The 27,971-nt window shown below is 33.7% G+C and overlaps 1 protein-coding gene across 1 annotated transcript; it reads right to left on the bottom strand.

The window, feature by feature from the left end:
* Positions 1 to 5,253: 5,253 nt before the first annotated feature.
* On the bottom strand, positions 5,254 to 13,588 carry LOC143591559 (PH, RCC1 and FYVE domains-containing protein 1-like). The gene is made up of 8 exons (XM_077071741.1): positions 13,496 to 13,588; positions 12,801 to 12,890; positions 12,612 to 12,698; positions 12,404 to 12,523; positions 10,028 to 12,013; positions 6,016 to 6,162; positions 5,503 to 5,930; positions 5,254 to 5,416 (listed from the first exon to the last, which is right to left on the bottom strand). Exons 5-8 carry the CDS (start codon positions 11,927 to 11,929, stop codon positions 5,254 to 5,256), a joined length of 2,640 nt encoding a protein of 879 aa, XP_076927856.1. The 5' UTR covers positions 11,930 to 12,013; positions 12,404 to 12,523; positions 12,612 to 12,698; positions 12,801 to 12,890; positions 13,496 to 13,588.
* Positions 13,589 to 27,971: the final 14,383 nt, after the last annotated feature.

Below are 27,971 nucleotides of genomic sequence, written 5' to 3'. Positions count from 1 at the left end.
CGTCTTGATCTTAGCACCGCTTATCATCCTCAAACGGATGGACAATCCGAACGTACGATTCAAACACTTGAGGACGTGCTTCGAGCGTGTGTACTCGATTTCGGTGGGAATTGGGATTCTCACATTCCTTACATTGAATTCTCTTACAATAACAGTTTCCATTCTAGCATCGGTATGCCTCCTTTCGAAGCTCTCTACGGTCGCAAATGTCGTTCCCCGATTAGTTGGAACGAAATCGGGGAAGCTCAAATTACCGGACCCGAAATGGTCCAAGAAGCCACCGACTATATCGACCAAATTCGCAAGAACCTACTTGCCGCTAGAAGTCGACAAAAGAGCTACGCCGACAAACGGCGAAAACCGATCGAATTCAATGTCGACGATCTCGTCCTTCTCAAGGTATCCCCTTGGAATGGAGTTGTTCATTTTGGAAAGAAAGGAAAACTAGCTCCCCGTTTCGTAGGCCCATTCAAGATTCTTGAACGATTCGGAAAAGTAGCCTACCGACTCGAACTACCGGAAGAACTCACCGGTGTTCATCCGACCTTTCATGTTTCAAATCTCAAGAAGTGCTTAGCCGAAGGTAGTCTCCATATACCTCTTGACGAAGTACAAGTCAATGAATCAATGATTATGGTTGAACGACCCGTTGAAATCATGGACCGCAATGAAAAGAAAACCAAGCGAAGTCGCATTAAGTTAGTTAAAGTTCGATGGGAATCACGGCGTGGCGAGGAGTTTACATGGGAACTAGAAGACTCGATGAAGGAGAAATATCCATATTTATTTACATCATCTTAATTTCGGGACGAAATTTCCTAAAGTAGGGGATACTGTGACATTTGTCAATTTCGGGAGGAGTTTGGATGAGAAACCCAAAGCCAATGCTAAAACAGAACAAGATGAGTTCACAAAAAGCGACCAGGAAGTAAAACGAGCATATCCTGAGCTAGAAAATGAGTTACGGAACCCATAATATATGAATTTTGGGTTTCTCAATGAGGTTACCTACCATCTTGAATTCTAAGGTTGTTCTTCATAAGCTAATCTTTCATTTTAACTAACTTCTCAATACTTAAAGCTTGATGTTACAACATATATATAACATACACTCCTTGTTTACCTTCGGTCTTTCATTTCTCCGGTCTCGGCCGGTTGAAATGTCGGACTAGTAAGGCAAGGTTACATGGAGGACTTGGTAGTCCTTGTTTATATATTTAACAAATCTAACCATATAAGTTGCTATACTTGCTTAAATTCTACATATTTTAGTTTATTTTTCATATTTGTCAAGTTCCATGGTATTGGGTATGTGGTGACTAGCCTCGGTTTCATCCCGAGTTGAGAACCGAACCAAAAACCGAACTTTTGTTTAAAAGCATTATTGTTAACTTTTTGAATGTAAAACTTGAGTATGATTATTTATAAGTTATTTTACAAGTTCCATGGTAATTGGGTATGTGGTAACCATCCTCGGTCTTATTCCGAGTCAAGGACCGAACCAAAAACCGAACTTTTGTTTAAAAGCTTTATTGTTAACTTTTTGAATGTAAAACTTGAGTATTATTATTTATAAGTTATTTTACAAGTTCCATGGTAATTGGGTATTTGGTAACCATCCTCGGTCTTATTCCGAGTCAAGGACCGAACCAAAAACCGAACTAAACCGAGTTCACTCGCTTAAGACACACAAGTGTGTTTTTAGCCACCAAAACTCATAATTTTCTTCAAGATTATACTTTAAATCAATTTTAGTTAATTTCTAAACATACTTGGCATGTCGGTAACCAACTTGATCTTATAACAAGTTCGAACCGATAAGGTCGTATACTCGCTTAACGAACGTTAAGGTTCTTCACAATAGAACTACATACTTGGTTAAGTCTATTTTGATTTTATTGAGTTATCTTATAACATTTATTATTTTGGGAAGTTAACTGTGAGCTTGGTCAATTATCAAGTCTCGAACCTGCAAACCCGAACACTCGTTTAAACCTCGTTTTGGTATTCTTATAACCAAAGGTTTTGCAATATCGCATTTTAAACATTATTACTTAACATAGGTTGAGTAAAAAAAAAGAAAAAAACTAATGAATAGAATACCGAGACCCGGTTTCGAGTAAACTTATTTTACAAAACTCGTTTTTTTTAATTTCTCAAATATTTACATTTTAAATCCTAAACTTTATTTATTTACTTTATTTGTCATGTATTTTATTTTAAACCCTTCCAAGACTACCTACTAACACACGACCCGTTTAATATAGGTCTTGCTCGTTAAACCGATCTCTCCGATTATTCACGACACTATCTTTCAAGTTACTTGTTAATATGAGTACTTTTTCATCCCCCGTTTTCCATCTTTCGTTTTGGGGGTGGCATTGCGTACTTATTCAAATTCAAATGATTTATACTTGAGTCTTAAACCACAACACGTATTGTATATGTTTACTTAAATAAATGCTCGATTTTGTGTTATATGTTTTACATGATTATGTGCAAATTCTTGAATGCTAAGGCGGGTAGCCTCATCAAAGTATGATCATACGTTAATTCCGAGTATATATGGTATCCCCATATAGAAAGGTGTCGTCAATGTATTCTTATTGACGATTTCATTATTGTCGTCAATGTATTCTTATTGACGGTTTCATTTATCTAAATTGTTGCTATTATTTATTGTTTTCATATACTAGTTGTGGATTTCATACTATATACTTATTGTCCAAAACTATGAAAATTGCTCACCAACCTTCGTGTTGACAAACTCTATTTTATGCAATGTTACAGGTTTGATGTTAGCTTGATTGGATTACTTGAAGAAACTTATTATCTTGGCTTTAGGATATTAGAAAATAAAAGAACAAGTTATTTGTTTATCTATCTATTTGGCATTTTGTATGAACAATTGTTGTGTTATTTATGATGATATGGATTTAAATGAGTTGTTTAAATATTCTAACTTTATAGTGTCATTGTGCAATGAGCAATCATGTCGCGCCTCGACATTTCCGCCTTCATTGGTCGGGGTGTGACAATCTCAAGGCCATAGATATGATCCATAACCTCGTAATCGAAGACTGAGAGATGCCGAGACGCGGCTAGATCCTTCGAGTCATACCCGGGATGTATAGTTTGTAATCTTTCAGTTATTTTCTCATGTACTGGAACGATTGATTGTAATTATTTTGATGTTAATCTATGAGTATTGATGTCTAGTATTATTGTACACAACGTCAGTTTATGTTTATTTCGATCAGAACGATTAGTGTGCCAGTTGCTATGATAATTGCTTATAGGATTCTTTTGACCTGTTAATTGTGAGAAAGCATACGTTTGCCCGTAGTTGAGTCACACTGGCAGGGACCGTTTGTAACCAGTTCCATGTGTTAGCGAGCGTGGATGCCTAGGGTTTAACCGGTTAGTCAGTCTGTAGTTGACACAGGGATAGTTTATCTGTTATGTGCATGAGTTTTATGTTAGTTTGCTTACTTGAATTCCCGGGTGTGATTTGCTTTGTTTGATTGATTGAATACTTGATTAATTGTTCGTTTATTATAAAACACAAACTGTTTACTAGTGTGATCAGCACTTTAATTGAATTACTTCATAATGATAGGAATCGTTTACACTTTACACTGACCACATACTCCTCGTGGTTCGACACCCTACTTACCCTGACTAGTTTAAGGTGATTAGGACATTGATTTATATTATTTTTTTACTAGATAGCGACAGTCTAGCATCAGGAAGCGTAACAACACACACAAACGAGCACAAACGATATAACACGCGGTACAGAAAATAATAAACGACACAAAAATTTTAACATGGTTCGGCCCCAGTGGGAGGCCTACGTCCACGAGCTGCAACTAGGGTTTCTCTTTATTAGCACATAACCAAATGTTACAATTACATGACATGATTATATATAGAGATAGAATTAGGGTTTCTATCCTGGTGAACAAGAAAACTAAATGGACCCTTAATTAACTTAATAAAACCGGCTCACCATTAATCTTCTAACCAAAAGCCCAATGGCCAAGGACTTCAAACCCAACAGTGGTATCCCAAGGTAACGCCCAAACCAAATTCTGAAAGTCAGTGTGGCCCGATTAAGATAACATAATCTGGCCAAAATGTGACAATAAGACTTCCTAAAATTAAGAAGTACGATGACCTAACACACAATAAATTCATTGTTTATAAAAAATATTTTAACTTGAATAGCATGTAGTACAAATAAAGTTGAAATTAGGTAACCTTCGTTTCCTAATTAATATAGGGAAAATGGTGGACATAACATATGAGAACAGAAAAGAGAGAAATGTTTGTTTGTTTTGTTATTTATTTATTATTATTATTATTATTATTATTATTATTATTATTTTGTATTAATGTAGAATTTGAATCATCAATTTTAGTTATATGACTCTCACCACTTCTAACTATCAAAAAAAATATATATATAGAGAATAAATTTGAATCATCAATTTTTTTGGTCATATGACTCGCCACTTCAACTACCATTTAGAGAACGACGCGTCTTTTCCTCATTTGCTTGTTTTCTGGCCCCGAAAGCCGTTAATTTTTTTACTAGAGTCCAACGATCGTATATGATACTTTTTCGGCCTCTAAGTTCTAAAGTTCGGTTTTAACAGGATCGGGTTTACTATTTAAAAGTGAGTTACGACGCAGCTTGTTATTTATTTACCCCTAGTTAATGAAAATGATTTCATTAAAAAAAAATGAAACAACTTACGATTATTTGCTACACAAAGCAGAAATGTTAGATGAGTTTAGTGAGATCCTCATCTTAAAACTAATTTGTAACATTTTTGGGTTAGTGTGTGTTGAGTCCGACAAGTTGGTTTTCATAAGCCGAACCAGGGTCAACTCGCACCTCCATCATTAACTTGATTCAAGCGAGCCAACCTTTGCTCATTTACAAACCAAGATACCTAGACTCAGCTCGAAAACTCTGTCAAGCTTATTTTAACTCCCCTAATAATATTAATAAGTTTTTTCATGCATATCTAACTTGCCATTCTTGTTCACTCACCCACACAGTGGTGGGATCATAAATAATTGAGCTCATAAATAATATATACGCTACAACACTATTCCAGTCACTAAATATATATTACAAAAATGTAATAATTGAAAAACTAAAAGAAAAGAGGAGGGTGGTGGACTGGAGGGTATCTATCTTTACTTTGTAACAATCATACTGGTAGATGTGATGCTTTTAGTTTAATACCGAGCTGGCAGTGCAACCGATTCACCTGATCTACGGTCCACACCAGCCGAAGAAACCGATGACTTATTTGATCCACGCACATTATATCTCTCGTACACCTGTTCACGGTTTTCTGACCACCATATTTCCGCCTGATGCTCCCCAAATCTTCTCCGACTGCAAATACATGTACATATAAACATCCAAAAAATCCACCGCAAATACAATTATTTATTTATTATTTAACATATAAAACAGCCTACCTGAAGCGGACCCGCTTGAGATCTCGGGTCCCGTCACCGAGAGCCGTGAGGGTTATATACACACCAGGCTCATATTGTTCAATCCATTCAGACTCCACATGATGAGTAGTAGTTACAGTAGTAGTTGTAGTGACAGTAGATACCGGGCTGCTAGGTTTGTAATTATTATTATTTTCCTCGTTTTCTGGTGGTGTGGGAACGCTATTTTCGACAGGATTACGGGTTACCGGTTGTACCGTTGCTCCGTTTGGATACTCATCTCGCATAGGTTCTGCAGTTTCTGTGGTTCTTGTGAGTGTTTCAGTGGGGCCCGGTGATCCGTTTACATCAGCAGAATGAAGAACACCGTTCTGCTTCAACATGTTTGCTGGCATCATGCTTTCAAAGTCGTATGACCCGGGTGGCAGTCTCTCTGCCATATCCTTCAGCTGCAAATCACATAGAACCATCAGAAACTATAAAGTGAAATTAAAAAACATTTATTAAAACATATATGTTTATAAAAGGAATCACCTGAGCCATAAGAGTTTTTATTACATCTTTTGCAGCTTTGCATTTAGCAGATTCTTCAGCTGCTAACATCATAGCCTCCTGAGCTTGTTTTCTTGATTTTTGAAGCTCTGATTCTTTAGCATCACATTGATTCCTCAGGCTTTCAACCTTAAAAACATCAAAAATTGAAGTTATGATGTATCATAGGGAATAAATAGTGTATCCTCGTTTAACATAAACACAACAAAAATCCAAATAATATAGGGATCATAAATCAAGTCGATATTCAACAACTAATCAATTATCAAGTAACTAAGATTAAAGTGCTATACTGTATAAATGTATTTCAGGGAATGGATTTACGGTAAATCGGCTGTTATAAATACTCTAAGCGATAGGCCCGGTTTAACTTATGAAATATTAAAAAGTTAAATTAGGATGGGAGTTTTATGAAAAATATATATTTTTTAAGATTCTTTCACTTACTAGGTTATTATTTATTATTGAAAAATTAACGGTGGTAACTCGATTATCAGAAGAAATTAGGTGTGTAAACGAGCAAAGCCACTCTTGACTCGTGAGCTATTCGAGATCGGCTAGCTAAAAGCTTGAATTGAGCCGAGTTAAAACAAGTTCAAGCCTAAAAATAAGCTTCTTTAATTAACGAGCATGAGCCTGAGCTTTACTTATCGAGCTCGAGCTGTCTCGCGAGCCTAAATGAGCTTGTTATTTATATACTTTTTATATAAAATATTAAATGCGCATTCATATAACAATTATTATTATATATAACTTTTTAATAAAAAAGAGAGAATAATATATCTTATGATTTATATAAATTATAAAGAAAAAAATATAAATACTTATATAAATGTATGAAACAAATAATAAATGAGCTGAGCTTGAGCCTAAAAATAAGCCTCTTTAATAAGCGAGCCCGAGCTTCACAAATCGAGATTGTTTAATAACGAGCCTATGCTTTATATAATTTTTATTTGTTAGTTAGTTCATATCGGGTTTTAGCCCGTATATAGTTAGATGGTTAGACAAAGCCCATGGGCCGATTATTTGATGTCATTAGGGTTTATTCCTTGTATATATAGGAGTGTTCACAATTGTATTAATCATTCAGTCAGTAAACATCCTCTTCTTTACATGGTATCAAAGCTACGGCTCTCGATCCAAACCCTAGTCTGAAAAACGAGTTCTAATCCCCCTGCACAAACCCTAGCCGCCACCTTTTTTTTTCTGCTCAGTCACAAACCCTAGCCACCACCTCCTGTTCTGTCACAGATCTTTTTCCGACACATCCCAAACCATCACCGCCACCACCATCGTCCCCGGACACCCTCGTTTTAGATAACCCGAAAACCCGCCGCCAAACCGACGCCACACACGCCCCCACGCGCCACCCTTGTTCCGCCGCTGCCACCCACGCGCCGGCGAGTGACGGTGCATGGCCCCTTTTCCGGCCACCGGACTTTTTCCAGACGTCTTGTTTTTCACCTCCGAACCTCCCTGTGGTGATAGTTTTCCGATTCGGACACTTTTATTTTTTTGCCCCGGCTCGTGTATTAGTTCTTGCTCGGTGTTCAAATCTTACACTTTTAACTACTTCTGATCCTGCTCCTACGGGTCCACCGACAGACCCTCCACCTCTACTCTTCACATATAGTCGTCAACGTCGTAATCACTCGTCACAGCCTCCTGATTCCCAACCGGACCATGATTTGTCCTCAGTTCCACCTCCCGCTTCTGAGACCAACCTCCCCCCACCCACTCCCAAACCTATTCCTACCTCCACTACACCATATGATCCTCCAGGTGCCCCTTTTCCTGATATACCTATTGCCTTTCGCAAAGAGCCTCGATGTTGCACCCGTTACCCGATTCACGATTATGTTGCCTATTCTCATCTGTCTCCTGAATCTCATGCCTACACTACTACCCTTGATTCCTACCCGATTCCCAGGAATGTGATGACAGCTCTTGCCCATCCAGGATGGAGGCGGGCTATGGAGGAGGAAATTGGGGCTCTTAGATCCAATCATACATGGGATCTTGAAACGCTTCCTGTAGGGAAGCGTGTTGTTGGTTGTCGTTGGGTATTCACGGTCAAACTGCACCCGGATGGCTCTTTACATCACTTAAAGGCGCGATTGGTCGCCAAGGGTTATTCTCAGGCATATGGCATTGATTATGATGAAACTTTCTCGCCGGTTGCTAAAATGCCATCTGTCCGTATTTGCATTGCTCTTGCTGCCATTAATCATTGGCCGCTCCACCAGCTTGATGTCAAGAACGCCTTCCTTAATGGTGTTCTTGAGGAGGAGGTGTATATGGAGCAGCCACCAGGGTTTATTGTTGAGGAGGCATCGAAAGTTTGCAGACTACGTCGTTCTCTTTATGGTCTTAAACAGTCTCCCAGGGCATGGTTTGGTCGATTCTCGAGTGTTATGGGACAGTTCGGGATGACTCGTAGTGCATATGATCACTCTGTTTTTTTTAGACACCACAAAGGGAAAAGGATTATTGTAATTGTTTATGTGGATGACATCATAATCACAGGTGACGATACTACTGGGATCACTGAACTCAAACAGTTCCTTCAGACTCAGTTTCAGGTTAGCGACTTAGGTCGGCTACGGTACTTTCTCGGCATAGAGGTATCTCGCTCTCCACAAGGAATACTTCTCTCTCAACGGAAGTATGTCCTTGATATGTTGACTGAATGCGGCTTGCTGGGTTGCAAACCAGTTGATACCCCAATGCTTCCTACAAAGAAGCTCCTCCCAAAAGAAGGGGATCCGATGAAGGATCCCGAGCGATACAGACGGTTGGTTGGTAAACTTAATTATTTAACTGTCACGCGACCGGATATTTCTTTTTCTGTCAGTGTTTTGAGTCAATTCATGGCTGAGCCATGCACCAGTCACTGGGATGCTGCTCTTCGTGTCTTAAGATATCTCAAGGCCACACCAGGCCTTGGCATCCTATATTCTGATCAGGGTCATTGTCGAGTGGGAGCTTTCACAGAAGAGGGAGATGGTCGGATAACAGGTTTCTCAGACGCAGACTGGGCAGGTTGTCCGATTTCACGACGATCTACTACTGGGTATTGTGTGTTTGTCAGAGGAAATCTTGTGTCATGGAAAAGTAAGAAACAACACACGGTTTCTAGATCGAGCGCTGAATCGGAGTATAGAGCTATGGCAGATGTAACATCGGAGATGACATGGATTCGTCGTCTTCTAATAGAACTTGGAGTTGTTTCTAAAGACTTGATGCGGCTATACTGTGATAATCAATCAGCCATTTATATAGCCAAGAATCAAGTTTTTCACGAGAGGACGAAACACATTGAGGTTGATTGCCATCTTATCAGAGATCGGGTAGTAGGCACACAAACAGATCCTCCATCCATTCAACCGATTCATATTAAGACAAACTTTCAGCTCGCGGATATTCTCACTAAGCCTTTTCGGAAACCTCAAATAGATTTTATTTGTAACAAGTTGCGCATGATTAACATATATGCTCCAACTTGAGGAGGAATGTTAGTTCATATCGGGTTTTAGCCCGTATATAGTTAGATGGTTAGACAAAGCCCATGGGCCGATTATTTGATGTCATTAGGGTTTATTCCTTGTATATATAGGAGTGTTCACCATTGTATTAATCATTCAGTCAGTAAACATCCTCTTCTTTACATTATTTAATATATTATTGATATTTATGTAATAAGTATTATTATATATAAAATTTGGATAAAAGTAACTAAATAATATAACTATCTTTTACAAAAATTATAATTAAGATATCTATAAAAAATAGCAATAAAATGTGTATAAAACTCACAAATAACAAAAAAGCTGGGCTAGGAGCTTGAGAAATAGAGCTACAAATGACTCGAGCTCTCGTATATTAAACGAGCCGAGCTCCTCGAGCTCGGGCTTGGCTCTATTATACCCCTAACTGCAATTAATCAATCAAAACAAAAGACTAAACACCCTTTCATGAGTTCATAATATACCTGCCTACGCAATGTAATAACTTCTTGATTCAAGTTTTCATTTGTTTTCTTAAAACTGTCTGCTGCACCTTTAGAGAATGAGAGCCCGGAAGTAGTAGGAACCGGTGTTGCAGAACGTGGTGGGCTCGATCTTCTCGAAAACGGGGAAACTGACCTCGAACTTACCCCAGACGAAATATTAACCGGTTTTGGAACCATTTGGCGAAAATCACTTAATAACACGACATCTTTGAGCTGCATCAAGGTTTGACCTTGAGTTGACCGACCAAGAAACACATCACCCTTTCTCCCTTGTTTTACAGCTTTATTATCCAAAAGCTTAATTAAATCTTGATTTGAAGGCACACCCGATTTTGCTAATTTTAACTCGGTTTTATCGAGCCTATCTTTATTCTCACCTGATAACCGCGGCTTTACATTTCGTCTGCTACTGATCCCGGTGGGCCCGGTTTCAACAGTCTTACTTAGCTTTGTGAAACACGAATCACAAATGCGGTACGGTTTTCCAGGGTTCGGAGCTAACGCGGCTCGTGGGGCCTTTTTTGAGCTACACGAGTGGCAATGCACAAGCCCACAGTTATAACAATTATGTCGTTTTCGAGTGAAACCGAACGCTTGTCGGCAAGACGAACACTGAGATTGCTCGGCACCCGAAACCCATTTGTGAACACAAATGGCAGTTGTGTAATTTGAGCCACACGATATGTTTTTAATGTATCGGTCTTTTAACGATTCGACAATGGTTGGTGTTTTACGGTCTTCAATGTCTCCATGTCCTAACCTTCCGTTAGCTCCTTTTCCCCATGTATACACCTCGTTTTTTGATGTTAGAACCGCCACGTGATACGCGCCACATGAAATCTCCTCAATGGGTGAATTCACCAATTTACCCTCAACTAAACACGGTAATTTCCCGTCACAGTCGGGATTTCCGAGCTGACCGTAAACCGTGCTTCCCATTGTGTAAACATGTCCAGATGTGGTCAAACCGACGGTCAAACTATGCCCACATGCCACTTTATGAAAATTGTAATCGATAAGTGCGGGCACGCATGTGGGTTGAAGTCGAGCCTCTTTGTCACCATGACCTAAACGGTTTTTGTCTCCGTCACCCCATGTGAATAACTTTCCCGAACTAATATTTGAACTTGATTGAGTTGCGATAACATCAACAACGGCAGCTGTATGCCATACGCCACATGCAACCGAAACCGTCCTCAAACCCGAAAGCGATTCAACTTCTTTCGGATACGATACGTTAACCCGATCACCATGGCCCAAAACACCAAATGTTCCATCACCAAACGTAAAAAGCCGGCCCGTTAATGTTATCAAAGCCGTATGCCATGGGCCACACGTTACCGAACCGACTTGAACACCTTCAAATGAGCCTGAGATTCTCTTCGGTATCCAGTGACTGACTTCGGTCCCGTGCCCAAGAAGCCCGACATTATGCGTCCCATCGCCCCATGTGTAAACCTCACCCAACAATGTAACCGCACACGTGTGAAACTCACCACACGCAACCGAATTAATATTGGAGGATAACGATAAAGATTCGACTAAACGAGGGTGAGTCACATCTTTCCCGATACCGTGGCCCAACCGACCACCGGATTCTTCACCCCAAGTGAAAACCTCACCTTTTTTAGTTACTAAACCTGCGTGGCGGACCCCACACGCAATAAAACTAACATCTAAAGCTGTATTTGACTCCAAAGGTCGGGGAAGAAGAACATCAGTTCGTGTAGATGAATAATCCGTTTCAGATATTATTTCACCCCATATATACACATCACCTAATGAATCATTATCATCCGGACCCGACCCATGACTAGAAGTACTAGGCTGACTAGAAACGCTAACGCGAAATGCATCCGAATTGGAACCTTTTAGTTGCATGTTTGTGGGAACCACTGGAGAAGTAGTTGGATTTGAACTAACCGAACTGTCACTCGCACTGTTTGATGCTAGATCTTTATCATCCTGTCGTTAATTAACCAAGCATGAAAAATACTATAACAGTGGTAGTAATAACAATAAGAGAAAATTGCATAAATGGTCCATGTGGTTTAATGAAATTGCATGTTGGGGGCCCAACTTTTGAAAACTACAAACTTAGTCCAAATATTTGTGAGCAGGTTGCACATTTAGTCCCCCCATCTTTAAAAATTATGTTTTAAATAAATAAATGAAAAACGTAAAATGACAAGTATACCCTCACTTAACCCTAAAAACTAACTCGGATTAACGGTGGGAACTAAACGTGCAACCCTCTCAAAAATGTTTGGACTAAGTTTGCAATTTGGTCAAACCACAGGGACCATCTGTGCAAATAAGTATATTAATAATAACAAACAAGAAACTTAAACATACATAAATGTAAAGGCCTTCATCATTCCATCCATCGATTTTTAATCGGCCTCCTTGTAAAGATGAAATTAGTGTTTTAAGACCTGTTATCCACACTTCAGCCTCTACTTTGTCCTTACAGATCTAATAAACACAAAAGTGTAAAAATAATAAATAAATGAACAATTTATCTGCGTGTGACAAATGTGATATAGATGGATAAATCACTAACCAAATCAAGAGATCGTTTCCCATTGTTGTATATGAGAGAAAATGAAAGATAATCCTTTTCAGGACGCAGGTAACGTCGGAAGACAGCCTAAAGATCGCATTAAACGAATATATTATTTTTGTTTGTGCTCATGACTAATTACTGACGATATCTAAGAAACTAAGAGATTAACGATAGTGGAAGTCTCACAGTTCTTTGTCCAGGAATAATTCTAGAGATTGTGGCTAATTTCAAGCTCTTTTCACCACTGCTAGATATCCAAATTAAAGATGATTCATCCTGTGGATTTAATCATTAAAAATTCAAGCCATTAATAGTATTTAAAGATGAAAACAAAGAAATAAGCAGAAAGCAAGTTTAATTATCATAGCAAGTAATAGTTGTGGTATAAGTCGATGGCCGCAGTTTTCATAGTCTTGCCTAATACAAACATCGGCATAATTTACTGTTGATCACTTAGCAAATATCAGTTATTATTTTTTATTATGCACGTATACTCAGATAACCCATTTGGCGTTTATGCTATGTTTGCAGTTGGTATTTAGAAAGAAGCACACATTTAACATTATCCATCTATTGCATTCATTATGCATATATGATATATGTGTACACTTGTAAATACATAAAACTCAATGTACACCAAAACGTGCTTCTTTTTCCCTACAATTACGCATATAAACAAGTATGTTTATTGTTAATAGTTTACTATTCATTATGCACTTATCAGTGGTTCGTGAATTTTGCTTTTTAAATATCGCATTGCATGTTTTTCTTTTTTAAATGATTAAGGGGATCAGGGATTGAATCGTAAAAATAAATAAAAAATAGTAATAACTAATAAGCAAAAGAGCGGTAAGATGAAGAAAACATGATGAAAAACTCACATGAGAAATTCTAAATGAACAAAACCTCGGTTTCCCCTTGCGACCATATTTAAGTAAGTGTGCACCTTTCTTCAGAGCAATTAACGCCTGCAAAAGATAAGAGAACTAGATAAGAATGATGAACATCATTAGAGATACTCTAATAGATTTACTTTAATCACTAATGTACTTCCGTTTTATCAGTAAAGCGCGATGCAAGTCCCACACACCACGCCTTATTTACTAGTTTGCGGCTTTGTGTCATTAAGACCATGGTTATCATGTGGATTACAAAGTTTAAAAATCAATACAAAAGTTTAGCATTATATAAACTACAAACCATTCAGAACTCAAATCAACTGTATTAAGAAAAATGTTACGCTGATGGTAACAGAAGAATACACCCTAAGACCCTAGGCTAAATGTAAAAATGAAATATTTGACCATTTTAAGGTAGGTCGACAAGGAAATGGTGCAACCTTAATGATTATTTCTAGGGCTGTCAATTGGGCACCTCTTAATCAAAAAAGAGCATGTTTGGGATTGAGTTTGAAAAATGCTTATTGTCTTATTGGTGTTTTCAAAGAGCCAAAAAGTTAAAATGTGTTTGGCAATCACAAAAATCTTTTCTTATTTTCGCTTTTTGAAAGGGTTAAAAAGCAGTTTTCCAAAAGCCCCAAACCCTGGCTTTTCAAAATGGCTTTTTGAAAAAGCCAATAAGCATTTTTCAAACTCAATCCCAAGTCTGCTATGTGATTTTTTTAAATAATTGAAAATTGTAGGCTAGGCTCCATTATTTCATTTCTCCTTATTGGTACATGAAACTTAAAACTGCCTTATAGCCATAACATAGTCATTTTCATGTTTGATACTTGTGTCAAGAGTGCCGTTTCTAACTTGGTAAACACGATAAGACCCGAATCGACATTTATTTCAAAGTGCAAACCATATAAGAAAAACACCACAAAGTTACAAAGCCTAACACTTTTTTATGAACAAACTCCCCAACATTATCAACTAAATAAAATTTCTCAAAAAAGGCCTAGATTTTCAAGTTGTTACAACAATATATATATGCGCTAAAATATCCCAATTAAACAAGAATGAATGAATTATATTAAAATCTAGTAAGATCAAGCATTTCAAATATATATCCATAAATAACATAGACCTGGTGAATGTGAGGATCGGCGTTATCCATTCACCGGACCACCTGTAATCTCCGTCGGTCATTATGAATCAATACCACACACAATCGCCGTCATCAACCTTTCAGTTTCAAATTCACCTCGTAACAGCAGAGCTTAAAACAGTCCAAAACTTAGATCTACACGCGACCTGGATGATCAGCTTGAGCTCAAAGGGATGGTGTTCAGTTGAAATTGAGATGATAACAGACGGAAGATATTGTATGTATGGTATAGAATTTGGGGGGGGGGGGGGGTATTTGAGAGTCAAAGATGGCGAAAACGAGAAGAAGAAGAAGAAGAAGAATTCGTCCTTTCAGCAAAGAAAATAAATGAATTATTATTATTATTATTGTTAATATTAATTACAAGAATAATGAAATGAAGGAGACAAGTTCTATTTCCAAAGCTTGCTTTTTCTTTTGCCTCCCTTTATATTATTATTATTATTTTCTTTCTTTTTAACTATTCACAAATTATTATACACTAATTCAAATGGCAAAAAAATCATTCGCACGGTGGTAAAACCCATACGTCTTAAAGATCGAATCAAAAATCATAAATATATCTTCTTTCATTAAGTTATCTATGTCTCTCAAAATATTACATGTGAGGATCGACCATGGGTTTCTATTAAAAAAAAAAGATAAAAAGATTTTCTATGTGAAATAAAAAAGAAAATGCTAAAAAAAACATGTTAAAACCTTTAATTTAATAAAATATGAAATTTGAGTAACTTAATTGGAACACTTTTTAAACTTGAGTGACCTTATTTTAAAATTGGTTACTATTTTTATGAAATTACCCATTTTTTTAATTATCTACCTATTCTAATAAAGTAAAATAAATGAGGACAATTGTCATGTTTTTGTTAATTCTCATAATTTTTTCCCTCCAAAACTAATATATCCTAATAAAAGTAATTAATCAATAATTATTTACTTTTCTTTTACACTATATTTATATAATATCTATATATTTTTATAAATATAAATATTAACATATTATTTTACTATATATTTCAAAATACTTGGTGAATTCCAAAAATCAACAACAAATCATGTTTCTCAAATGAAAATTGTTTCGGGTTTTTTGTGGAAGTTAAATTTGATTTTATGGGTCAAAAGTTGGTAAATAGATTGTTTGGTACAAGTTAACTACATTTAGGTCAAAATTTGTTACAGATCAAAAATAAAAATTTTAAGTATTTTTAAAAGTTTGAGAATGCAAAATAGATTTATCGTCAAATTTGTTATGGGTTCAAAATGTTGACTTTAAAATGTCAAAAGTATGAAAGCTAGAATTTTAAACATGATTCGGGTTTCAAGTTTATTTTTAACGGCGTTTTTGAAAAAATCAAAAGGTTCGAGATTTGGAAAATTGAATATTTTTCCCTCAACTATTAAAATTTAAGAAAAGATTGCGAACACTTTCGACATGCCACCCCATGCCTATCAATGCTTCTAACTTTTATCAAATTTGAAATATTTATGTCAACATTAATTTTTCCTTCAATGGTGATCAGAACGTTGTATGGGAAGCATGTCATGCAAAACTATGCTCAAATGAAACAAAATATTCACAAAATTGAATGGGTTAATATGTTATTTTTTATGTTGTTATTATGACAAAGTCGAGAAGCCCTCTAAAACTTATCAAAATCTTTTTTATGGTGTAGCTCAGAAAAACATAGTTCTTGAAGAGCATCCATTGCTACAATTTAATATCCTACTTTCCTTTGATGGGTGGTAAATTGATAAATATATCAATAAAGGTAACGCTTCTTTTGTATTTAAGCTGAGTGGTTAGAATTACTATCGTATGAGAAGTCTTATTTTCGAAATTGGTTCATAACCAAGATTCTTTCAATTATACATATATGACACCGAGAATGAATTTTTCAATAGAAATAAGCATTCTCGGGTACGATTTTGCACGGACATTTTTTTTATTAAGTTTATTTAAAAAAATCGTTTTATGATATAAATAAAATTAATTTATATGCACATTGTATAGATACAAGCATACATGCAATACATTTTTTTTTCATATACGCTATGTAATTATTTGTTTTACTAATAATTTTATATTTGAATTATTCCATATATGACACGGGCTCTAAAACTAGTAAATTAATAAAAAAGAATTAAAGTTAAGAATATAATGTTTTATTATAATTCACATCGGTTAACTATACACGCATATATGTCATGCTCCTGTTGTGATTTGATTCAATATCTATATACGGACGTAAAGATAGAGTTATACGGCCAGATAGATATGGTTACACATTCATGTGTTCATGTATACGGACGTATATAGATGAGATACACGGTGGCATATTTAATGTTATAGACACAATATACGAACATACAATAATGAGTCTAGAAAAAATTAAAGGGTGTCTAAAAGAAACATTTTAAACCTAAGAATATTATAATATTTGCTTAGAGTACCCGACATATAAAACAGAGAAGAAAAAAAATTACACTGATTTTACACTTCGCTAAAAAAGTTAAGAAGTATTTCGGTATTCGTTTGCTTGTGTGCTACATCTGCCACAGTAAAACATGTTGAAGTTTTTGTAGGAGAGTATAGTTGTGCTAATGGTGTTAAAATTAAGAGGTGAGCTACATTTTATTTTAATAACTTTCGGTCCAATAATTTACAAGTTAAATCTAACATTTTATACTTCATACGTTCAATATTGAACAATGTTTTAATTCAACAATCTTAACTCATATGGCCACAACATAACCGACCAAGATATGTTTAAACTAAAATAAATGTTTTTGAAAAGTGAATAGTATTTTAAAATGTTAATTTAAATTATAAAAAATGTTGCTTCAAATATGTTTCAAATGATGTCATTTTTTTAGGTGGATGTGAAGTCACAATTTATAAAGTATTCATATATCATATAACAAGGTCGAGTCCTTTTTGTTGCGGGGTTTATTTAGGTTATGTTTTTAATTATTTTATATTTTGTAATGATTTGTTCTGTTTTTTAACGTAGTTTTAGTTTGATTTAATATAGATGTATTAGTTTATTATGTTCATTGTATTTATTTAACATTTGAGCTCTTTCTAGTGAGATGTATAAGTTTTTTAGATTTTTACGAATGAACATAAACGAACATGAATATGTTGATTCTTTTTAAACGACCAAACGTGACATAAATATTTGTCTTATGAGAAATGGGCGGTTGATGTGGGTTACAATGGTGGCTGATGCATGAGAGATGGGGTTGACGATGGTGGGTGGTTATAGGAAGTTAACCGATGATGAAGATGATAGACCGACAACGGAGAATATGTAAATGAGAGAAATTAAATTAAGGTTTGATGATAAAAGAGTTTCAAAAATAAGCGAAATGTTATAATTGGTTTAAGAGTCATCTGAGTTTTATGAGACCCATGACCCGTGAAAACTATTGTATGATGATTAAGGGGTTATTTCACAAATAAATGAGTCTCTATGACTTGTTTAAAGGCTATCCGCATTAGTGAAACTCATGACCCACGAAAATTATTGTTTGATTATAAAATGTTTCACAGATAAATGAAATGTTATAACCCATTTAAGGGCAACACGGGTTTTGGTGAAACTCATATCCGCGAATTCGGGTCAAATACATGAAAATATTCAAACCACAAATCAAGCAATATGGTAGTTTGAGAGAGGGTGGGAAGCAACTAAAGAACAACACCTATGAATTTTTTGTTAGACATTTATATAGATTGATAGTTGTATATAAATATAAGTATATTGTATAAAAGAATTTTTGAATAGACTTATAGATAGGTTGTTTATTATAGTTACAAACCTTTACACTTTTATAAATTGCAAAAAAAAAACAAAAAAAAAGTGTCAGTAATTCAATTATGGACACAAAATTTTTAGATTTTTATAAATTAGTCATATTTTTTTTCACTTTTTAATCCCGATACTTTTTCATTTTTTATCCCGTCACAATATAAAGAAAAGCCACCCATATATGTTGACATATGAATACCATCAATTTTTTTTACATAGGCACACGCTTTATAATAGACTAAGGAGTTGTTTGTTTACATCTGAATGGAACCATTCATATGAAAAAATCTGACTTATTTATTTAGACTTCAGCCTGTTTTGTTCCAGACAGAAAAACATCTAAATAAAATTAAGAGTCTGAATCATTCAGACTTAGGGGCTGTTTGGTTCATTTAGATCTGAATGAGCCAGATCTAAATAAACCTCTGTCCCATCCAGCAACAACATGAGTATGAATGATTCAGACCCAATTTTAACTATTCAGATGTCTTTTTGTCTGTAACCAAACAGTCTGAAGTCTGAATGAAACAGATGTTTCCATCTGAATGGTTCCATTCAGATGTAAACAAACAGCCCTTAATGTGTTACTGAATGGGATAAAGGCTTATTTAGATCTGACTTATTCAGATATAAATGAACCAAAACATATGTTAAACTCTCAAAAATATGAAATGAAAATATAATACCATCAAATTAAATACGAAGTTCATTAAACTAACATTAATAATCACCGCACCCCATAATTACCGAAACGCTCACTTTTGATTTGAGGTGTTACATTGAATATAATGAAAGCAATCTATTTCTTTTTTCCAAAGATATCTTTTATTGATGAAGCATGTTAAGTAAACATGTTAATCAAGTGAGTAAGTTGTAAGAAGGTGGATTAAACGGGTCATAAATGGAATTATTACTATAATATGATAGTGGCCCGTGTTACATACGGGTGGAAAAAATTTCAAACGTTATATATATATATATATATATATATATATATGCTTAAATTTATAAGAGAAGTCATCTTAATGTGAGAAATGCAAGAAGCCATTTTAACCAATCAAATAATTTCTCTTGTTTTTTTCTTTTAATTAAATCTAAGGACACAATGGTAAAAGTTTAAATTATTATATTTAGTAAGTATTAAATTTTTGGAAGTTTTAATTTTATTCTTTAATGAATTTATTTATGTGTTAATTTAATTTAAAAAAATATATAATTCTTTTATTCTAAACAACCTACCTCAAATATGTAACGAAGTTTAATTAATTATAAAACACTTGAATTATATATATTTTCAAGCTTACTTAATTTTATACATTTTTTTTTCTAAACACTAGTACATATAACAACACATCATATTAAATTAAAAAAACTTTCAAGATAAACCAATACTTCAAAATAATCCAGAATCCATAAACAAGTCATAAACACTAACAAATTGTATGTATCATAAAAGTATATTGTCTTTCTGACGTCTCTGTTGATAAACCAAAATGTTATTCCAAACTTAGAACAAGATGTTCAATTGCGCAATTTTTGTTGCATGTTTTGTCCATAAATTGAGTTGTGTTTGTCTCATTGAGTCCTCTCCTAAACTACAATGTCATTTTATAATCCAAGATCTCTCTATGTATGTCCTCCACAACAAACATGGCATTCTTACTTAAACATCACATCTTACACAACAACATACACATCCAATAAATTAAATAAACATCATAATTATAAACACGGCATCCTACACAACAAATGATCTTTCCTACACATAAAATATCACTACATAATGTCATAGTTACTACCTACACAACAATAAGAATGCTACACAAATACAAATAACCCATTCAGAGTGTCATATACTATACCTACACAACAAAGTATTTATCCTACACAAATAGTAACTCATACACACTATTAGTAATTAAAACACAGTTAATGAAACTATACCTACACAACTAGTGTATGATCTCCAAAATCAGTAATACATGACTTATATATCCTACATAATATAATTGGTAGATCATATATGTTGTATACCCTATATCAACGTATCCTACACTGGTATTAAACTTCCTACATAAATGTTAAAACGTTTAAAAGCATTATTTAAATGTAGGAAAAAATGAATTTCATTAAATTACCCCTAGAGTTTAAAAGCTTAAAAAATTCAGAATCTTTTAACAATACAAATGAAGCTAATATATATTATAACTATTACTAAGATTAGAATTTAAAATTCATCCTTCACAACGTCTATGTGTAGTTGAGCGTAAGTATGTGAAATAATATGCAGACAAAGGTATATCTACAATTGAACTAATAAAAAACCCAATTAACGAAAATTTAATGCCTTTATGTTTGGTACTATTACAAGAATTCAGATGTAGGCATGTAATATAATGTTACAGATTATTTGAGGTTTGATTTTAAAAATTCACAAATTAGAGTATCTCATAATGATTGAAAATATTTTGAAACATGCCATTTTGCTAACTAAATCGTATCATCTTAAAATTTAAAGATTGATGAAATTAATGTGTGAGGTCTTCAAAACTAATTAAGGCAACAAAATTGGGAATTGACTGCTACGTTTCCTTTTTTTGCTACACAAATTAGACGATTTTACCCTTTTCATATAAAATTAAGTTATAAAAAACTCTTTATAATTACAAAACTGCCATTTTTATTATGCACCGTAGATTACACTTAATCAATGGTTAAGATTGATTTCTCACACTTCTCATAATAAAATGACTTCTCTCCTGAACCATCCCCTATAAATATATATATATATATATATATATATATATGTAGCTATCCTAAGAATTCTTTACATTGCTTTCTGTAAAACCACAAGATGTAGGAAAAATATGTATAAATGGTGTGAATGAGAAACTGTATAAATATACAAATCATTAAATTGCTAAAGTAATAATCATACTAAAAAAGGTAGCAAAAATTAGTTATAAATAATTAATTGTAGTCAAAATCAGTTTTTAAATCGTTTGAAAGGAAATAGTTAGTTATGATTCTAGAAAACATTAATTAGTGAGTTTATGATTCTAGAAAATGTAATAAAGTCAAAATAAATGTTAAGTTATGAATTCAAATATTTAAATGTTAAATTTGACCACTGCTTGTGTTATATATTGGTTTCAATGTTAATTAGCATTAAGATTAAAATTAATTGATTAATTATGTAGAAATTACAAGGATGGAAAGTGGATGACATGGAACATTAGATGGATACTCTAGGAGAATGGCAAGTGAACAAATTGGTTTTCCTTTAATATATTAGTTAGATTAGATTAAATGTAATAAAGTCAAAGTAAATGTTAAGTTATGAATTCAAAATTTTAAATGTTAAGTTTGACCAATGCTTGTGTTATATATTGGTTTAAATGTTAACTAGCATTAGGATTAAAATTAATTGATTAATTATGTTGAAATTATAAGGATGGAAAATGAATGACATGGAACATTAGGTGGACACCCTAGGAAAATGACAAGTGGACAAATTGGTTTTGCTTTAATATATTAGTTAGATAGATATAAACAAGAAGTTTGGTGCCGTAAGTGGCCTATTGTGCCACTTGGCGGCACCGTATTGGTCGATAAGTTTTGTTTTTTAGTTCAGCTACCATAATAAATGTAATGGAAACCGACCAAATGTTAATTTTTTTTTTGTTTTATTTGTTCCGGTAACACAACAAACTTGAAAGAAACCGACCGAGTTCATGCATACTCGCGGCCTTATTTAAAGCCCATGCCAGACAACGCTCGGGTTTTACCAATAGGCAAGTTTACTGATCGAATTCATGTCCATATCATAACGAACTCAACCGATACTGACTAAATTCGTGTCGATTCATCGTCGCAACGCTCGGATTTTACCAACGCCCGTGTTTCAACGCTGCGGTTTTGCCAGCTGCCCTGGCCCAACGTGCCGGGTAGAAAAGACTAGTTCCAAATAAATCAAGCTGGATTAAACGATATTTAAAAACAAGGTCTTGTTGTAAAAAAATTACATGCTTTCACTCTAAATAAATCAGTTAAATTTTTTTTTTTTTTTTGCAAATACATGAGTAATGCAATTTCTCACACCTTTTCATACAACAATACATAATTCAGATTAAATGTCGCTCAAATCACACGTATTAATTCAAATTCCTACAAATGTATAATTATTAATTTTGTTTTGAAAATTAAAGATCTTAAAAAATAAAAATAAAGATATAAAGCTCTAGATTCATTTTATTGTACCTAGAGATAACCTGCACGTCTTTTATTAATGAGAAAAGGTCCTTATGTGACTCAAGACCAAAACATGGTAGGTGGATTGAATGGTTAGTGCTAGTGTTCATAAACATATTTAATGAAACCAGCATTGAAGTGGATGATGAGGTACGTGTGATATTAAGCCAAGTACGTGGATTTCAAGCCACCACATTCATTTATCGATAACTTTTAACAGTTGTGTTTAACAATTGCAGACTATTTTTGATTAACTAAGTTATAGTATTATAGAATAATATTAATTAATCAGTGTTAAATTTAAAGAAACATAAAAAAAAATCTTTAAATGTAAAGAAGAAATAAAACATGTAACTCTATTTTTTTAATAGCAATAAATCAACACTAGGGATAAGCTCGGTATCGTACCGGTACCGAAAATACTGATCCCAAAAATCACAAATTTTTGGTACCGGTACCGAAATATCCGGTTCGGTACCGGTACTGTAAGGTAAAAATTCGGGAAATACCGGTACCATACCGATTTCAGTACCGGTACCGAATTTGCTCATCCCTAATCAACACCATTTACCTATAAGGAGACTTGAACCCTCACCCCACTTAAGTGACATCATATTTTTACGTCTAGATACTAATAAGCTACAATCCCTTTACCATATACTAGGTTAGATCCCGTGTTACACACAGACGGAAAATATATAAAACTTCATATATATGTGTGTGTGTGTGCGCGCGTGTGCGTGCGTGTTTGTGTTTGTATGTGTGTGTGCGAGCGCGTGTGAGTTTATACATTTTAACAAATTGTAAACGTCAGATATTATAGCATTATTATTATTATTATAAGGTGTCACATTGTTATTTTAATTAAAAGAACCCAACATACAAAGACAAAAAGAGAAAAATAACAATTTAAAACATAATTCTAAGTTATATCACATATTTCTAACTTATAGGATGAAACAAAAAAGACATATTAGTTAAAACTTCATCGTCTACTGAAGTCATATATTGTAAACTATAAAACGTAAACATGTAGATGTTGTAACATAAGTTGTGTGTTATAAAAACTATTTTTATTGAAATTATAAAATATTTAAGTACACAACATAAAAAATGCTAAAAATATGAATATGGCAATGAGATATAATTATTATTAAACCGCATGATTAATAAAGCAACAATAAAAACTAAACATCGTGACTTAAACCACTATTTCAATCCAAACATCCAGCCCAAACATTCATAAATAATTTCCCAAAATCCAAAAAAATAATAATAATAACAAAGTCTCAAAATAAAAAAAATTACAATAAAAACAATTAATTGTCTTTATTACACAATAAATAATGATTATAACAATATATTTTGAAACTTTCTTTAACTTAGGAGTTTATGATTAAAATTAATGTTGAAATTAACATATGGAAATTATATAAATGGAAAATTAATGAGTTGGAAGCCTATGTGGAAATGATAGATGAATACATTGTGGAAACCTTATATTGTTTTAATAGTATAGTAAGATTATTATAATGTATCATATTGTTAATTTATTAAAAGAACACAACATACAAAGACAAATAGAGAAATAGAACAATTTAAAACACAATTCTAAGTTATGGCAAATATTTCTAACTTATACCATGAAACAAAAAAACATATTAGTTAAAACTTCATCATCTACTAAAGTCATGTTATAAACTATGAAACGTAAACATGTAGATGTTATAACATAGGTTGTGTGTTATAAAAACTATTTTTTTATTGAAATTATAAAACATTTAAATACACAAGATAAAAAATACAAATATGAATATAGCAATGAGATATAATTATTATTAAACCGTGCGATTAATAAAGCAATAATAAAATCTAAACATCGTGACTTAGACCGCTATTTCAATCCAAACATCCAGTCCAAACGTTCATAAATAATTTCCCAAAATTCAAAAAAATAAACAACAAAGTCCCAAATTTTAAAAAAACAACCATAAAAACAATTAATTATTTTTATTACTCAATAAATGATGATTATAACAATATATTTTGAAACTTTCTTCAACTTAGGAGTTAATGATTAAAATTAACGTTCAAATTAACATGTAAAAATTATATAAATGAAAAATTGATTAGTTGGAAGCCTATGTGGACATACTAGTTGAATGCCATATAGAAATCTTGTATTGCTTTTATAGTATAGTAAGATAATTCTACACCAACTTATTATTGAATAAACATGTCACATTTTAGTTTGACATTATTAGGCGGGATAAGTAGACTGTATTGAAACTAATTTGGTTAACCTCTCAACTTATATAAAGTTAAAGTTACACAACTTATATTATTTATAACTTATGTGTTCACCCATCCAACCGTTTTACAACATGTCATAACCTCTCCATTCACTTGGGACGTATTTTACTCATTTACAACTTTGTTACAATCCATCTACTTTATTTATTTTAGTGTCATCAAATCATTTTTGTTAATTGAAATTTACTTTTAAGACGAATGGGAAATCCGAATAAATATTGATAACAATTAGGAGGGGTGAAAGGCACGCTCGTTGCAGACTAATTTGATTTTTAACACCAAGGAACCTTCCTGTATAAGGAGGCAGCACTCCTTAGCGAGGTCCATTGGTAGCGCCCTTCTGGGGTCCAAAGGTTGAGCCCCTTGAAACATCCACAACAAGCAGAAGTTAGATTACAAAGCTAAGAGTGCGTCAAACTTGCTTAAGATCACGTCGTTTGGTTGATCCATTAATCAGTCATCTATAAGAAATGATAATCCACGGGAGCTTATCATTAGTACCAAGTAATCTACAAGCAGGAACTTGTCATCAATATGAACTATTGATTGGTAGGAACTAACTAATCAACAGGGTAACATACAACTAAGTTACTGCTGACAGAAGCAGTCAATCATACGAAGTAACAACAAACAAAGTTCTTGCTTACAATAATTATAAAAACTTCCAAAACTCTTGCATGAGACATTATGTCATTCAGTAAATCTTATGATGGTTCCTAACCTATAAAATGAAAGTCTTGGTATATTTCAAGAGCACGCAGTTTCGTAATATAAATGTATATTCTGACTATTCTTGATTCTTTTATAAACTATCACAATGAGATTTCAAGAATACCATTGAAATACTTCAATTTAGAAGATCATCCAGAACATTGCTAACCATATAATCTACATCACATGTATAGGCAATCAACATGTTTGGATATTTCAAGTGTCATTTTGGGGATACATAGTTAACTATATGAATCTAAAATTAATTTTTTAAGCATATTTAACATTTGTAGCTAGTATTCGATTTCGTTAACTTAAACTTAAGAATCTAGTATATAGATCATCTCTTCAATGACATATCAACCTTTAGATGGGTGTAGTGGTAAACATCTTATTCTTCTCTAGGAGGCCTCGGCATCGAATCTTGCTTCCACTTATTTAACTGATCTCGTTGTTAGCAGAGTATTAACCAGTACGGTGAGTTTTTCCATGACATCCTTGACATCAATAATGTCCTTTATGACTTTTGAAACCATCTATATTTGCAATTTAGTTCTTCAAGCCTTCAACTAGGATGAGGTAAAGAACTTCCTCGTGAGTCTAGTTTTGAGGCATTTTGAGCTTAAAAAAAACTCTCAACGTTTCTCTACACAAGGCAACTTGAAGAGAAAGGTGGGGCCAAATAGAGAAGCCAACCGATGAAGAAGTAGGTGGGGGTGTTTTGACATTTTTCCACTACACATGTTCTAACCATAATTTTTCTTTGGCATCATATTTTTATTCAAAATCAAATTTGTCTTAAAATTATGTTCGAAAATTTTAGGTTCCAGAAGAGATCCTAATATAACAACAAAAGGAAATATATATATATATATATATATATATATATATATATATATCTTTATCTCCCCCAACATTTACCAAACCTTTGTCTAGTCATATTCGTCTGTGGATAGTGTTTGTTTTCTTCATTCATCAAATTATTTAAATTAGTATCAATATCCATAACTTCATAAAAGACAAGCTTGAAGCTATTACATACGTTGGACCCGTAACCTTTATAGTTGTACACTAAAGATTTTTAGTAACTCCACAAACTATCTTGCATAAACCAAACACGTCAGTCAATTAGGACACGTCACTTCATATATATACAGAGAGAAGATTTCAAATGAGAACCCCTTTGAGTTTTAAGAACTCAAAAGAACTCAGTGTAACGATTTTTTTTTCGAATTTTTTTTACACATGCATAATATATGTAAGTTGTATACACGTAAAAAAATTACAGAAATTTTTACGCGCCGAGTTGACTTATTACACATGTGTAACGGACGTAAAAATTAGTGTAATCACTTGCAACTTTATTCTCTCTCATACTTTGACTTTTTAGTCAGATTTAATCTCAACCACACAATCCAATCCATTTAATAAAATGTGTTGCTAAGAATTGAGTTATTAAGTTTTTAAAACACAACATAGTTCTTAAAATATCCCTCCCCTATATATATATATATATATATGTATATATTTGATTTAGAGCTTTAACCTCAAATAGGCCAAAATGTTTTCAAATTTTACAGCTCTTCTAAGTTCTAACATATCATTAGTAGAATTGACAGAGATTTTTAGTCATACAAAATTTAAAGATGCCACGCCTAGTAAGTGAATGTGTGACATATCTAACTGTTACATATCATGAAGATGCTTACTATTACGTATAAACTTTGGTATTCTTTTCCTTAAAAAAAACAAAAACAAAAACAAAAAGAAAAACAAAAAAACAATTGCAACGTCATTTAACGGTGCATTATTCATAGTTATTATTAACAAATTCTGTCTCACAATCATCAAAATAATCAATAATAGCCTCCCAATCTTGTCACCATCATGTCTAAAAATAGGTTTGAAGTTTATAATTATTTTGTGTGAAGTCCAATCATAATCATAATCATAATCATAATTCATAAAACGTACAGTTAAAGACGCATGACTCTTTTAACTACGGATGAGCAAATTCGGTATCGATTTGGTACCGTCGGACGTCGGTACTGAATCGGTACCAAAATTTTGAGTTTCAGTAGCGGTACCAATTGGTACCGGTACCGGAATTTCCCAAAATTTACCTTAAATACCGGTACCGTACCGGTACTGAACCGAAAATTTCGGTACTGGAATTTGCGATTTTCGGGATTGGAATTTTTGGTATAGGTACCGGTGG

Source organism: Bidens hawaiensis, unplaced genomic scaffold (genome assembly GCF_021521415.1).
Source record: "Bidens hawaiensis isolate Kalapana, Puna unplaced genomic scaffold, B.hawaiensis_p1.1 tig00039908_1, whole genome shotgun sequence".
NCBI lineage: Eukaryota > Viridiplantae > Streptophyta > Magnoliopsida > Asterales > Asteraceae > Bidens > Bidens hawaiensis.
Note: the sequence above shows the minus strand (reverse complement) of the source record. Positions and strands in the feature narration are given on the sequence as shown.